This window comes from Amaranthus tricolor, chromosome 8 (assembly GCF_026212465.1).
Source record: "Amaranthus tricolor cultivar Red isolate AtriRed21 chromosome 8, ASM2621246v1, whole genome shotgun sequence".
NCBI lineage: Eukaryota > Viridiplantae > Streptophyta > Magnoliopsida > Caryophyllales > Amaranthaceae > Amaranthus > Amaranthus tricolor.
The window spans coordinates 7,052,167-7,068,077 of NC_080054.1; the positions used below are offsets into that span (position 1 = coordinate 7,052,167).

Genomic DNA, 15,911 nt, shown 5'->3' on the forward strand with positions numbered 1-15,911 from the left:
AAACTTAGATTTGTCACCCGTCATGTGCTTGGAACACCCACTGTCGAGATACCATGAGCTGTTCCCCCTCACTTGGACCTGAAAAAAATAATTGTTAGTTACAGGAACCCAGACTTTCTTGGGTTCCTTGTCGATTTTGCATGAATCATTTTTCTTAATCTGAATGTTATCGACATAGTTTCTGTTGGAGACAGTGTACTGTTCCCTTTTGGTGCACTGGTCCTTCAGATGACCAGTTCCTCCACAGAAGGAACAGAACCTGTCGCTAGGGAGATCAACATAAGCCTTTTTCTTCTTGTTATTCTTAAAATATTTTAGGCCTTTTGAATTTTTACTTTTAGCATCTTGAATCCATTTGGGAGTAATTTTGATTTTCCTTTTTTCTCTTGAACTTAATTCAAGCTTGTCATCATTGTTACGGTCGGATTCCTGATTTAATTTTAAATTTTGAAAATCATAGCATAAATCTTTAATAGATGCATCATTCCATTCTTCATTTAAGCCTAATAATTTGTATTGTGATAACTCAATATTAAGAATAACATTTTCCTTTTTAATTCTCTCCATACTTTCCTTTAGGATTATGTTTAGGTCCAACAAACCGAAAAATCTGTTTTGGACATCATATCTAAAGGTGTTTATATAGGAGACATGGTCTTTACTTACCTTGAGTTCCTTTTCTAATTGGAGACACTAAACATTACAATTTTCAAGTTTAGCTTGTCTCTCCTTTAGCAACTCTATTAATTTATTTTTACTAAATTTGGATGGATGAAAATAAAATGAGTTAGAAATATGTACCTGTTGCGGGTTTGAGAACAATTTCATTGTTGGAGTTAGTAGTGGTTACCTCAAAATCTCCAATTTCGATTACTCTCCAAACTTGATAATTTTCCGCTTTGATAAAGATCTCCGTCCTATTTTTCCATTATTTATAGAATTTTCAATCGAACATGGTTGGTCTTTGAGTAGAATACCCTTCTTCCATTCGCTCGTTCATAATTGACATTTTCGGGAACACCAGGATTCTGCCCTCAGGGTTTCCTGATCTACTGGGAACAGGGCTCTGATACCAATTGTAGACTCAATTAGGAACGGGAACAGCAACAAGAGGGGGGGGGTGAATTGTTGTTGTTACTAGTTTAAGCGTTTTTGCCCTGTTTTTGCGGAATTGAATAAAATAAATAAAGAGAGAAGTCTTGAGCGGTCAGACCAATTACGATAGATTCGCAAAACATTCAAGATGAGAGATGAGCTGCTAAAAGAAAGAAGGAAGGGCTACTAGAAGCCTAGAAGGAAAAGAAGTCTGGGCTGGCCAAACCAACCTTTCGATGCTCTCCCATCTCACGATTTTCAATGTGACGGTATTCCACCACTTCGTTAGACGCTCGACCAAAACCATTTTCTATCTGGAGATCACACGGCTATGAGACCGATCAAACGTAAGAATTTGTGCTCATCCTTGGCCCTGAGGGCTGGGCAGCGAATGGAACAAATGGGGATATGCCGCTATCCAGCCTATCTTGATGAACCAGAAGTGAGAAGGGCTGGGTGAATTCAGGAGTTCTGCGCCAGCAATTGGATCTATTGCACCCGGTAGGCCGTTAATCGCAAACAAAGAAGAAATGGGAGACCATCTGGATCTCGAACACGAAATAAGCTCTCTCGCGGTTCCTACTGCTTATGGGACTGTGATCAAATATGCTCGGAAAACAGGTAGATGAAATGGTAGTGTATATGGAAGCGAACGAAGGGAAGCTAAGACGGTTCGAAGGGATTCCGGACGAGAAGGTGATGGCTTTCGATCTGCGGGATTTGCTACCGTCAGATATTGCACTAGAAAGGGGGCAGAGGTGGCTGCTAGGGAGGCAGTAGTAGCGCATGCAGTTGACTTGGGACCCGTTTCAGCATCCTCATCTGCTTCCTAGCCGGAAAAGAAAGACTTTTGAAAGCTAGGAAGAAAAATAGAAGACCGTCCGAGAAGAAAAGAAAGAGCAAGAAGGATTGAAATCATGAACTCCTTTCCCTTTACTAAGAAAGCTTGACTGAACTAACGCTATATATACTATATATATTGCACCAGAAAGAGCTCTTTTTTCAAACCCTTATCATATGCGAGGAAACTCTAAAATGCTAAAGTACCAACTGATCGACATTGGCATGGGGAAGCAATCGTTATTACGCATGTGAAAAGACAATGAAAACCCATTGCTTTGACTTTGAGCTGCCACTGCTTTTCATCGCATCGGGGGATGTAATAGCAAAGTCCTGCCACCGTGCTTACTTTGGTGACAACTTCTTTTGGGTCTGGATCACCATCAACCCTTACGATGACACTCCTTTGACCGGGAACTTCTTTGTTTGCGGCTTTGTTCAAGGTAGCTTTTGCAAGTTCAGTCTCCTCTTGCATTCCTTTCGCAAATTTTGATGCTCCCCCCGTATATCCGCTGGCAATGGCATTTGGGGTTAAGGGCCGCCTTCTTATTAGTAGCTCTATAACATATTGCTTCTTCCAAAGCGCGCCCCGTTCGTTCTGAATTAAAGAATGAAAAAAATTGTATCTAAGGTCTAAAGGATACGCTACATAACAAATATATTGATTTTCTTCTCCAGCAACGGGCTCGATGTTGTAGCATCGTCCTTTGTAACGATCAAGACTGGTAAGTCCGTCGGTCCATACACTTGTCCATGTACCAGTAGAAGATTCGGCAGCTACTGCAACCCCCGCTTCTTCAGGTGCAACTCCAGGTTGAGGAGTTACTCGGAATGCTGCCAATATATCAGTATCTAGGGTTTCATACTCAGGAGTATAATAAGTCAATCGGTAATCTTTAACACCAGCTTTAAATCCAACACTTGCTTTAGTCTCTGTTTGTGGTGACATAAGTCCCTCCCTACAAATTTTATTTTTAATTTTTTACAACAAAGCAACAAGGTCTACTCGACATAAATTCGGCCTTAAGAAAACCTTTTACAGGAATCTTTCATAAAATTCTCAATTATTATTATCAACTAATCAAAATGGTTCGTTAATAGACCATGTATTTGATTCGCCAAATACATCATTATTGTATACTCTTTCATATATATGGCGCAACCCAACCGTAACAGTTGTTCTTTAGGTTTCTAATTTATTAACCCCGTTTGTCCCCATTTGAATGGAACGAATTAAATAATTCGAAATTTACCCTTGACAGGGGTATATGTTGTATATGTATATCCTAGATGTGCAAATATGCGGAATTCCATCATGAAAAGGCTAGACATAAATCTATATACTAAATACGAACTAGGTCCCAGTTCGATAGAAATAATGAATCATAAAAAAAATAGAGTTTAGAGTTCGGGTTCGATTTCCGTAGATAATATAGAAAGGATTGTCTAGAATGATAGGCAAATAAAAGACTTTATCAGGATTTTTGGTCATCCATTTGTTTGATATTTTGAAAATAGGTGGATTGAAATTGAATAGAAATAGAACAATTCAAATTCTAATAATTAAAAAAAGTAAACAATTGAATTTGATTCGTTTGGATGGTACCAACAAAATGGATTGCTAACTCCTATTTCTTATTTAATTAATCGATCAACTGAGGTACAACAGTTATTAGGAAATAATCGAGTTAGGGCTGTAGCTATGAGTGCTACAGATGGCCTAACGCGAGGAATGGAAGTTATTGACACAGGAGCTCCTTTAAGCGTTCCAGTCGGCGGCACAACATCTCCTATTCATAGATCTGCGCCCGCCTTTACACAGTTAGATACAAAATTGTCTATTTTTTAAACCGGAATTAAAGTGGTAGATCTTTTAGCTCCTTATCGCCGTGGAGGAAAAAATCGGACTGTTTGGGGGAGCAGGAGTGGGTAAAACAGTACTCATTATGGAATTGATCAACAACATTGCAAAAGCTCATGGGGGCGTATCCGTATTTGGCGGAGTAGGTGAACGTACTCGTGAAGGAAATGATCTTTACATGGAAATGAAAGAATCCGGAGTTATCAATGAACAAAATATTGCAGAGTAAAAAGTGGCTTTAGTCTATGGTCAAATGAATGAACCGCCGGGGGCACGTATGAGAGTTGGGTTAACTGCCCGCGGAATATTTCCGAGATGTTAATGAGCAAGACGTACTTCTATTTATCGACAATATCTTCCGTTTCGTCCAAGCAGGGTCTGAAGTATCTGCCTTATTGGGTAGAATGCCTTCCGCTGTGGGCTATCAACCTACTCTTAGTACCGAAATGGGCTCGTTACAGGAAAGAATTACTTCTACAAAAGAAGGGTCCATAACTTCGATTCAAGCAGTTTATGTACCTGCAGACGATTTGACCGACCCCGCTCCTGCCACGACATTTGCACATTTAGATGCTACTACCGTACTATCAAGAGGATTGGCGGCCAAAGGGATCTATCCAGCGGTGGATCCGTTAGATTCAACGTCAACTATGCTCCAACCTAGGATCGTTGGCGAGGAACATTATGAAACTGCGCAAAGAGTTAAGCAAACCTTACAACGTTACAAAGAACTTCAAGATATTATCGCTATCCTTGGATTGGACGAATTATCTGAAGAAGATCGTTTAACTGTAGCAAGAGCACGAAAAATTGAGCGTTTCTTATCACAACCCTTTTTCGTAGCAGAAGTATTTACAAGCTCTCCAGGAAAATATGTTGGCCTAGCAGAAACAATTAGAGGATTTCAATTAATTCTTTCCGGAGAATTAGATGGTCTTCCCGAACAAGCCTTTTATTTGGTAGGTAACATCGATGAAGCTACCGCGAAAGCTATAAACTTAGAAATGGAGAGCAAATTAAAGAAATGACCTTAAATCTTTGTGTACTGACTCCTAATCGAAGTGTTTGGAATTCACAAGTAAAAGCAATCATTTTATCTACTAATAGTGGCCAAATCGGCGTATTAAAAGACCATGCCGCTACTGCGACAGCCGTAGATATAGGTGTTTTAAGAATGTTAGGCCTTGACGACCAATGGTCAACAATGGCTCTGATGGGCGGTTTTGCTAGAATAAGCAATAATCAGATTACTATTTTAGTAAATGATGCTGAGAAGGGTAGTGACATTGATCCACAAGAAGCTCAGGAAACTCTTGAAATAGCAGAAGCTAACTTGAAGAAGGCGGAAGGAAAGAGACAATTAATTGAAGCAAATCTAGCTCTCAGACGAGCTAGGACACGAGTAGAGGCTCACAATACAATTTCGTAAGCTGTTGGTGCGTCCGAATAATCAAAAGAAGTTCCCTTGTCGGTAGAATCTATATATAGAATGCAACGAAAAAAAAAAAATAAGATTGAAACAGTTATGAATTCCATTGAGTTTCCACTACTTGATCGAATAGCCCAAAATTCAGTTATTTCAACTACATCAAATGATCTTTCAAATTGGTCAAGGCTCTCGAGTTTATGGCCGCTTCTCTACGGTACCAGTTGTTGCTTCATTGAATTTGCTTCATTAATAGGCTCGCGATTCGACTTTGATCGTTATGGACTGGTACCCAGATCGAGCCCTAGACAAGCGGACCTAATTTTAACAGCAGGTACCGTAACAATGAAAATGGCACCTTCTTTAGTGAGATTATATGAGCAAATGCCTGAACCAAAATATGTTATTGCTATGGGAGCATGTACAATTACAGGAGGGATGTTCAGTACCGATTCTTATAGTACTGTTCGAGGGGTCGATAAACTAATTCCTGTGGATGTCTATTTGCCGGGCTGCCCCCCTAAACCAGAAGCAGTTATAGATGCTATAACAAAGCTTCGTAAAAAAATATCTCGGGAAATCTATGAAGATAGAATTAAGTCTCAACAGAAGAATCGATGTTTTACTATCAATCACAAGTTTCGTGTTGAGCGTAGCATTCATACCGGAAATTATGATCAAGAATTGCTTTATAAATATAAAATTCGATCTACTTCCGAGATTCCTCATGAAACATTTTTCAAGTACAAAAGCTCATCATCTTCCCATGAATTAGTGAATTAAACAGGATTCTTTTTTTTTTGTTTTTGGAATTGTAAGCAGCAAGTCAATTTTGATAAATCTCATCGTATCGTTAAAGTCAATGTAAAATATTTATACAAAAAAGGAAGGAGATATAAACAAGATGCAGGGTTGTTTGTCTGCTTGGCTAGTCAAACACGGGCTAGTTCATAGATCTTTGGGCTTCGATTACCAAGGAATAGAGACTTTACAAATAAAGCCCGAAGATTGGCATTCCATTGCTGTTATTTTATATGTATATGGTTACAATTATTTACGTTCTCAATGTGCTTATGATGTAGTACCAGGCGGGCTGTTAGCTAGTGTGTATCATCTTACGAGAATAGAATACGGTGTGGATCAACCAGAAGAAGTATGCATAAAAGTATTTGCTTCAAGGAGGAATCCTAGAATTCCGTCCGTTTTCTGGGTTTGGAAAAGCGCGGATTTTCAAGAACGGGAATCTTATGATATGTTGGGAATCTCCTATGATAATCATCCACGCTTGAAACGTATTTTAATGCCTGAAAGTTGGATAGGATGGCCCCTACGTAAGGATTATATTGTCCCCAATTTTTATGAAATACAAGATGCTTATTGAATGGTAAGGAATTTATTTTCACTTCTACGACATAAAGACTTTTTATATTATATATGTTCTGCTCTAGATTAAATAGAGTAACTGATGTCCCGCAGGTATTCTATATATGGAATATGGATAGATAAAAAAAATAAAAGACAAGTCACGAATTCATTGAGATTTGAAAAAGTTTTCTTTTGGATGAGCTAAGAACCGATAGAATGAACTAAAAAGTTATGTATTATGAACTTTGTACCGCGTATCCATCAATTACTTACTTAGAGGGGTCAGAAAGTCCTATACCTATAAATTCTTATATTATTAGGAAATCAAGAAATATATACCAAAGGGAATCTGATTCTATTTGGAATTTATCTAAGATAATTCTTATTTATCTTCATCCTTTAACTCTTCGAGACTCTATTTTTATTTGAGTGTTTCAACTTTTTTTTAATATTTGGAATATGTATATCAATCCGTATTGGTTAATTTGTAGAATATTATATATATATCCCAATAGGTACGAAACTACGCTATTCACAGCATCGAGAAGGAATCGCAGTGTGACAAATCCTATGTCTTACTTCTTGAAAAGCGGTTTCTGATGTAACTGCCTATCATGCCAAGCTTTACGCTCTTGCTCTTGCACAGGCGGTTGCCATCTTCCTCGGGGTGGATCAATTTGTGTAAACGATCGCTTTCTATGTCTCCCAATCGATGCGGTACTGCCAATCGTAGACTGGTGACCGGGGAATGAGAGCTTCAGCTCCATACACCATGATGAATGGAGTGTTTCCAGTCGTTATTTTTTAGGTTGTTTGTGTATATGCCCAATTGTAGGTCACCTATGTGACCATTGGTTTCACAGCACTGAGTAAGCATACTAATGAAGACCCATTTTGCATGTCCATGAGCTCTAGGTAATTGAATACGGGCTCGACTCCCTTTACCGGTATTACCCATCCTCACTTTCTACGTTTAGCGTACCAGCTTTCGTGTGAGAAATCGTATACCCTAGAGGCCCTTTACTTGAGAAGCTAGCAAGTCAGTGGCTTGATCCCCATGCTCTTGATCTGAGGTGCTTGAGAAGTCTCACTGGCTTCAAAGCGGACGCTGGGGTAACGGTCCCAGAAGCTTGAGTGCCACCAACAAGCAAGAGATTGTGAAGAAGGAGCCAATGGAGTCCACGTAATTGACACACATAAAACAGGCCGAATCTTTTCAACTTATGAAGCGACTACGACTTGCTGACTTTCATGGTTTACAGAGGAAAGCATCGCCAAAGCCTCTACTATTTTACGTATTGGTAAGCAAGGGGTCTCACTCTTTCCTTTGCTTTCGTGGTATTATGTATATATAAGAGGCTCTCCCCTTCGGGAACGAGTAGCCCCCACAGAACTAACTCAGAGATAGCAGTCTCGGCTTGAACCCCGAACTACAACCAGTTTGCTTTCCCGGGGGCAGATAGCCATTAACGAAGTCTGGAGCTGCTCATCGACTCTCTGTATAACCTATTACTAATTCCCTTTCCTAAGTCTCTTCTTATTGGGCTGGGCTTTCAGTGGAGATAAGAAGATCCGGCCTTTACTAAGTCCTTTTCAGCCATGAGTCTTGAAGAGGTGAAAACTATCACCAGGTATGCGGACTTTCCTGGAAGGTCTTGGGCACCCCTAAAGCAGTCTCTACATCCCAATGCCCTTACTCAAGGAACAAAGCACACCACCGAAGGCTGGCGAAGAGTAGCAAGAGCGGACTCTATTCCGAGAACTACTACTTCGGTCTTTCCTATATATATTACTTTATTACGTCCATCCCTGGTTGGGTAACAAGAGCTAAGCCTACTTCCCTAGCAACTTTCCTTACTTATTCTTACTACTGTCTTGCTCGGACTGTTGACAAAGTAGAGTATTTTGAATATGAAAATGCGAAATTCTGTTCTTTGCTGAAGCCCCGGTAAGAGAACTTCGACTACTAAGGCTCTAGAACTAGTTTGTTGGCCGGTGTACACCGTTTTTTAATGCTTTTCAAGCTCGGACTGCGTACACTTTCCGTCCTCCTCTATTCCTTCGTCATGCGTCATGGCGAGCTGTCTTTTCTATCATCTCGGAGCAGGTATAATAGTATAAGAATAAGACAATAAGAAGGAAGATCTTTTTCAAGCCTGAATGCTATCTTACTAAAGAGTTTCCCTCTCTTTGCTACCCTCTTGTCACTCGCTCCCTTGTCGACCAAGAAAGGCATGGGAGTCTTTGTGTGGCTCAGGTTAGATTATGCCATGATTATCTCCTAATGGGTCTCATCTTTCTACTAAGCGGACTATTAGTTTCAATCTTTTATTGAAACTAGTCGTTCATCAAAGCTTCCGGGTGAAAGCCAGGTGTAAGTCCTTATATTCGGGGCTTACCTAGGATACAGACAGACCCGCTATTTGCTATGGTGAGCGCAGCGTAGGTTGACAACCTTGTCGCGGATGACAACTGATGATAAGACTTTATGGCTGTCAGCCGCAACTAAATAGAGATAGGGGAGGCTTATTATCTGTGTGACATCGATTCGGTGGTTAGAGAGGTTAGTTCGGGGCCCTGATAATCATCACCTGGCGTCTGACACCAGAGCGATCACGGCATTGACTCGGGTTTAGCCTAGACAACGGTTCGCGGATTTTATTGTCCTTGGTGACGTTTGGCATCGGGACCGTACGGTCGTTGTTGAATATAGGAAGATCTTAGGCAATCAGGGGGTTTACTCCAATCGGAAGACTTGCTTTTCCATAGGGATTGAATGCCGGGTTCATCACTTCACGGGAGAGAACACGAGGGTGAATGTAATTCAGCTCGACTGAAAGGAGAGGGATTTTCCGACAACAAAAAAGCTTTTCTCCCCAACCCCAGCCAAAGGGCAAAAAGACGGGGTTGAATGCGACTCTACCAATACCAATCTCCTCTGGAGCAAGGAAAAGCAACTCGGTAACGATTAACATATTTTTTTTTTAGAGAGGGGAGCCCTTACTTAAGAACAGAGAGTAGCCGAGCAAAAAAGCAAGGGATAAAGGAGAAGTACCCGCCCCGGGTCTATGCCGAAAGAGAAAAGAGTGCTGCATGTATAAGTCCAAAAGAGCTATGATGACTCTCGAAATGGAATTGGAAGAGCAGGGCTGGCACATTACCAGGATATTAAATTTGTGATAACGATGGCGGATAAACCAGATAAGAATCTTACTTGTCCCCAACGCTAAAGTACCGGGCATTTTCGGGGACTAGCCCGCTTCCACTCTTTTCTTTTCGATTATTTGGCCTGATCGAAACAACCTAGGAAAGGTTGGCAGCCTACATAACCAACCTCTCATACCAAGAAAGCCAGGTATCAGATCCCTGTCGAGCCCCCCCTTTTTTTCCCAGTTCCTGTACGTGGAATGATTTCCAGTGAGCCAAGTAGTCTGGGGGAAAGATAAGCCCTACCCACTACCCTTTCCGAATACAACCCCTATGGAAGCGGGGTCATTCAGTAGATGAATTTAAGACCATCTCCTTTATGGTTTCTTTAAAGGAATTCGCAGGTATGGCACTTTTTTCAAGCATAAAGCGAGACTTTACGACCCTTTACAATACATATCATACTCATGATAGAAGACCCTCTCTTTAGTAGAAAATCCATGTGTTGAAAGGGTAAAGAAAAGGAGTTTTTCCCTAATAGAAATTATATCTATCTCTTACTGCTTCTTCCATTCGTTGATAAAATCCTCAGGCTACTCAGCTTTATTAGTCTTCCATTGATTAAGGATTTGTTATTGACGCCTTTCTTACTAAGGTAAATCTCTATTTATATACTCCTTTTGTTTACAACGTTATCAAAGACTTGGGAAGTCCTGAGACCTGCATCAAGCTAGAAAACTTATGCTATCTTCCAAAAAAGAAAACTCTTTTAGAACCTTACCTTGGGAGATTTACATGTATTCCTTAACTTAGATTACTGAGTTAACACCTTAGCTACTTCAAGTATAGGTAGAAGTGCTACTCCCCCTGAAAGATTCTTAATCTTAGAAGAATGCCTCCGATACCGGATCTGCTAAACTAAAGAAAGTAACATCTTAATCTAATAAGGAGGGAATGCCAGCTGCTAGAGATGGAGAAGGGGCTTTGAGGGATTCCTTCTTCACTACTCTTCTGTTCTCTTTCTAGCTGCGGTTGGTGATATAATAGCCACTGCTTTTCTTTTAAGAAGTGCTCCTATGGGCAAAAGATTAGGAGCGGCTACTCACACGGTAAGAGCGCCTTTTGGAATCACTTCCTATTCTAATGATATCTCTGGCATTAAGTCAGCGAAGTTACTCTCTTTCAGGCTAGGCAAAGTCTGTCTTTCCTTTCCTTCTTAAGGAGTTGCTAGCTTAGTTCGTGAGTCTAGTTCTGTTGAGTAACAGCAGGTCAGAAAAGACAATCGAAAGAGACTTGTTTGAGAAGGGGGTGTGTTCTTCTTTTATTCTTTTACTGTTTTAGCGCGTGCTTCGCTAACTGCATTTTACTGGCTGTAAAAAGCCCTATACTTCACTATCAGCTCTTGGCTGCGCTGTGCTTGGATGCACAAGTAAGTCTTCTACACGCCGGCGGTGAGATGAAAACCGCCCCCATTCAGAGGTTCCCGTGCTACCACAATGGTATCGAAGAAGTGACCGGAACACCTGTCCCTGACCAGCTCGTGAGTAGCATCCCGCTGCTGGTCGGCAAAGCGTAGCGTCAAAAGCAGGTCTTTTTTATTGGCCCGCTGACCTGACCCTTTCTAGGCCTTCTTCCTACGGAACTGGATTGTCGATATCCACCGAAGAAAAAAGATCTTTTTTCTACAACACTGTCTATGTTTGAGACGCCCTATCGTTGTGTTTTCTGCTGATCTTATTCAGACTCCAAGCGATTCCCTATTCCTTCCATTTGTCGATTTTATTCTTCACAATATATTCATTTTTTTTTAAGAATACGAATTGCGGGCAAAAACTTAATGAAATAGGTCCAAGATCCCCTTGAAATAGTAAGAATCTGGCCCCCTTTTTTAAGGATATTTTTTTTTTAACCTCAAGTACCATTTCAAATTCTTGGGCGTCATTCAGCGTAGACCCCCCTTAACTAATAGATGCTAGTTGAGGGGATTGATTGATCACGAACTAATTCTGGTTGGAGCATTAAGTCAATACAAAGGCATTCTTTCGCTTTCTCCGGCCCTTATATAGTCTTAAACCCTGCCCTACGTAGATCAGAAATATACTAAAAAAAGCTTTCTTTTCCTGGTTGACCTATGTAAGACCCACTCCCTTAGTGCAGAGAGAGACTCTCGCGGAGAGAGGATGCAGAAGGACAATGACACTAGCTAACTAACTGAAGAGTAGTGAAGAAGTAATCCCTCAAAGCGAGAGCACTGACCTCGCACACTGGGTCTAGCGAATGGAACTGGAAAGCCAGCAAAAAGCCTTCTGTCGGTCGCTCAAACCGACTGACGATACGGAGGAGCGTACCGTATTCATTGACGAGAATAGTTTAAGCACAATAGGGTAGAGCGAGCATCGAACTCACTTGTGTGTACCATTTTGGGATAAAGACCGATGCTGTTCCTACCTTTTAGCGTCTCGCATGATCAATCGATTTCAATTTTGATTCAAAAGACTTGAGTGGCATGAAGCTACTAAACGAAAGCTAACTAACGTATCTAATCTAGTTAAGCTATTTCATAACCTTTCATCAGCGATTTCGAACATCTTGTAAATAAGTCTCTTTGGCTTAAAAATAACCAAGGGGGGAGTCGTTCTTGAGGTGGATAATCTAGAGTAAGGGATGAAGAGTTGCTTACTTGGTAGAGTCTGGGTGGTTGACTAGACTGATTCTAAAGAGGAAGGGGTTTACCAAAGAAAAGATAGAGAGAGATCCCAAACGCTTGGCAGTTTCACTTGTTTCAGCTATTCACAAGGATTGCTCAATTAGAGGTAGGCGTGGTAGCATGGTTGTGAAAAAAGGTATGCCTTGTAGAAGTCAGGAAGGTGATAGCGTAAGATAGCAGACTGGCTGACTCTAAACCCAGCTTAGCCGATTGAATCAAATCTTTTTGAAGTCCGATAGAAAAGAACTTCACGAAAGGCTGGCTTCCCTTGCTGAAGGAAGGGCTGTCCGAAGTAAAGGAGTTGAAGCCAAGGAAGCTAGGGTAGGTTCGTATTGACAAAGAGCTGGACTTCTTAACTTTCAATGGTGTTCTGTAGCTATCTTCTCTCTCTATGGGTAAGTCGCTATTCTTTTATTCGCCGCTGGAAGAGATTCCAACTATGCTTCCCTCTAACGATAGAAGTGGAATCCGAGCTCCTAGACAAAAGCAAAGCTTGAATACAGAAAGATAAGATCAAGACTGAATGCTTTCTATTATAGAAGTTGCGCCTAATGCTTAACTAACTATTAGCTACTATATTAGATAAAGAGTGAATCTGTACATTACTATATGCTAGTAAGCACTTTATTAGGGTTAGGGTATGAAGGGGAAGCACATAACTAATAGGGTTCAGGCTTATACGATGAATCTTATCCCCCGAAGCCCCTATCGCCTGCCTGGAACTCCTTACTTCACTCTTTCACTAGAGGTAGTTTACTTACTCACTCGTTAGAGTGAGGAGGGGAAGGAGACACATTTTCACCATTAACACTACTTACAGGATGAGAAGTAATGATACTAGGAGATCGACTAGTACTAGGAGAAGAGTTGTTATCACCTGAATGACGAGCAGACAACCACGAAGAGAACAAATTCCGAGCAGTCGTATGTTGTCTCAAAGCCACAATTGAAGCCTCTTCCGATAAGATCTCAAAGGAGGAGCTTCTCTCTCTCTCTCTAGAACCCATTTCCAGAAAACATATTCCACATGACTTTCATGGATATAATTTTGGTTCTGCAAATCTTTGTTCTATGTTGCTGTAATAAATTGAATTGGTGCTTTTGATCTGGTTGTCAGCGGGGTTTTTCCTTTTTGTTCTATTGGTTCTAGGTGTTCTGGACATTATTATAAATTTACCAATGAAGCGTAGGTGGATATTTATGGATGTGATGAGAAGTGTCGTGAAGCTAGTTGTTAGTCTTGCATGGGCCATAGCTCTTCCGCTCTTTTATGTGCAATCCTTCAATGTGGCACCTCAGCAAATTGAGATGTTCTGTCATTTCTAGGGCAATTGAAAGGTGTTCCTGCTCTGTATATCATGGCGGTGGTATTCTATTGCCTTCCAAACATGCTATCTGCAGCACTCTTCCTTTTCCCACTGCTTCGACGTTTTATTGAAAACTCTGATTGGCACATCATAAGGCTCCTAATGTGGTGGTCGCAGGTACTTTAGTTACTTTACCTCTTAGAAATGCTGTAACTGGAACTGCCAATTCCTCCCTTTTTCTTTCTTTTTAAATGCTGAAATGAAGAACTATCTAACTGGGGAGAAGGTTGCTATGGGAAACTCGAAAAAAAGCTTCCTTACTTACCGCCCATGCCTGAGGAGTCACTTTTGTGCTTTGCTTGCCAGTGGGTTTTTGTATCAGTTCTTTGCTTTCCTTCCCGTGAAGTTCCAAGCCTTCAGTCTGCCAGGCCAAGACCCACGATTAGCAGGATAAGCACCTTTTGGTTCTATACTTCCTTCACTAATGCAGTCTATTACTCTCCTTGTCGATGACCCGCATAGCTTAGTAGCTAAACGCCAAGCTAAAGGAATAGCTTTGATTGAAAGATATCCCATTTCCCCCTTAGCATTCAATAGGTTCTTTTTTTTTTTTTTAATTGTACACCAACTAATTATGACTTCTCCCACTTACTTTAAAGTGAACAGTCACTGACGGAGGTCAACTCGCAAGAGGTAGGATTCCGATTCCTCGATTGATTAGTTCTCCATTCCAAAGCAAGAGCCGACGTTACAGTGTAGTACCCCACCCGGGATAACCCCCAAATATATATATATACATACATATATATATATATATATATATATATATATATATATATATATATATATATATATATATATATATATATATATATATATATATATATATACACTCACATATACGTATATATATATATCTAGATGTATATATATATGTATATATATATATATATATATATATATATATATATATGTACATATATATATATATATATATATATATATATATATATATATATATATATATATATATATATATATATATATATATATATATATATATATATATATATATATATATATAAATATGTATATATATATATATATATATATATATATATATATATACATATATATATATATATATATATATATATATATATATATATATATATACATATATATATACATATATATATATATACATACATATATATATATATATATATATATATATATATATATATATATATATATATATATATATATATATATATATGTATATATATATATATATATATGTATATATATATATATATATATATATATATATATATATATATATATATATATATATATATATATGTATATATATATATATGTATATATATATATATATATATATATATATATATATATATATAGGTATATATATATATATATATATATATATATATATATATATATATATATATATATATATATATATATATATATATATGTATATATATATATATATACATATATATATATGTATATATATATATATATATAGGTATATATATATATATATGTATATATATAATATATATACATATATATATATATATATATATATATATATATATATATATATATGTGTGTACATATATATATATATAAATATATATATATATATATATATATATATATATATATATATATATATATATATATATATACATATATATATATATATATATATATACATATATATATACATCTATATATATATATATATATATATATATATATATATATATATATATATATATATATATATATATATATATATATATATATATATATATATATATATATATATATATACATATATATATATATATATATATATATATACATACATAAATATATATATATATATATATATATATATATATATATATATATATATATATATATATATATATATATATATATATATATATATATATATACATACATACATATATATATATATATATATATATATATATATATATATATATATATATATATATATATATACATACATATATATATATATATATATATATATATATATATATATATATATATATATATATATATATATATATATATATATATATATATATATATATC

General features: G+C 37.7%; 3 protein-coding genes and 1 pseudogene across 3 annotated transcripts; 3 read left to right on the forward strand and 1 right to left on the reverse strand.

Annotated features, from left to right (window-relative positions):
* Positions 1-1,207: 1,207 nt before the first annotated feature.
* LOC130820217 (uncharacterized) lies at positions 1,208-2,940 on the reverse strand. The gene has a single exon (XM_057685497.1). The coding sequence runs from the start codon at positions 2,882-2,884 to the stop codon at positions 2,126-2,128; it is 759 nt and encodes a 252-aa protein (XP_057541480.1). The 5' UTR covers positions 2,885-2,940; the 3' UTR covers positions 1,208-2,125.
* A 571-nt stretch (positions 2,941-3,511) lies between these two features.
* On the forward strand, positions 3,512-5,240 carry LOC130821466 (ATP synthase subunit beta, chloroplastic-like; annotated as a pseudogene).
* On the forward strand, positions 5,238-6,091 carry LOC130820218 (NAD(P)H-quinone oxidoreductase subunit K, chloroplastic-like). Its single transcript, XM_057685498.1, has one exon. The coding sequence runs from the start codon at positions 5,286-5,288 to the stop codon at positions 6,003-6,005; it is 720 nt and encodes a 239-aa protein (XP_057541481.1). The 5' UTR covers positions 5,238-5,285; the 3' UTR covers positions 6,006-6,091.
* A 14-nt stretch (positions 6,092-6,105) lies between these two features.
* LOC130820219 (NAD(P)H-quinone oxidoreductase subunit J, chloroplastic-like) lies at positions 6,106-6,987 on the forward strand. Its single transcript, XM_057685499.1, has one exon. It carries the CDS (start codon positions 6,127-6,129, stop codon positions 6,601-6,603), a length of 477 nt encoding a protein of 158 aa, XP_057541482.1. The 5' UTR covers positions 6,106-6,126; the 3' UTR covers positions 6,604-6,987.
* Positions 6,988-15,911: the final 8,924 nt, after the last annotated feature.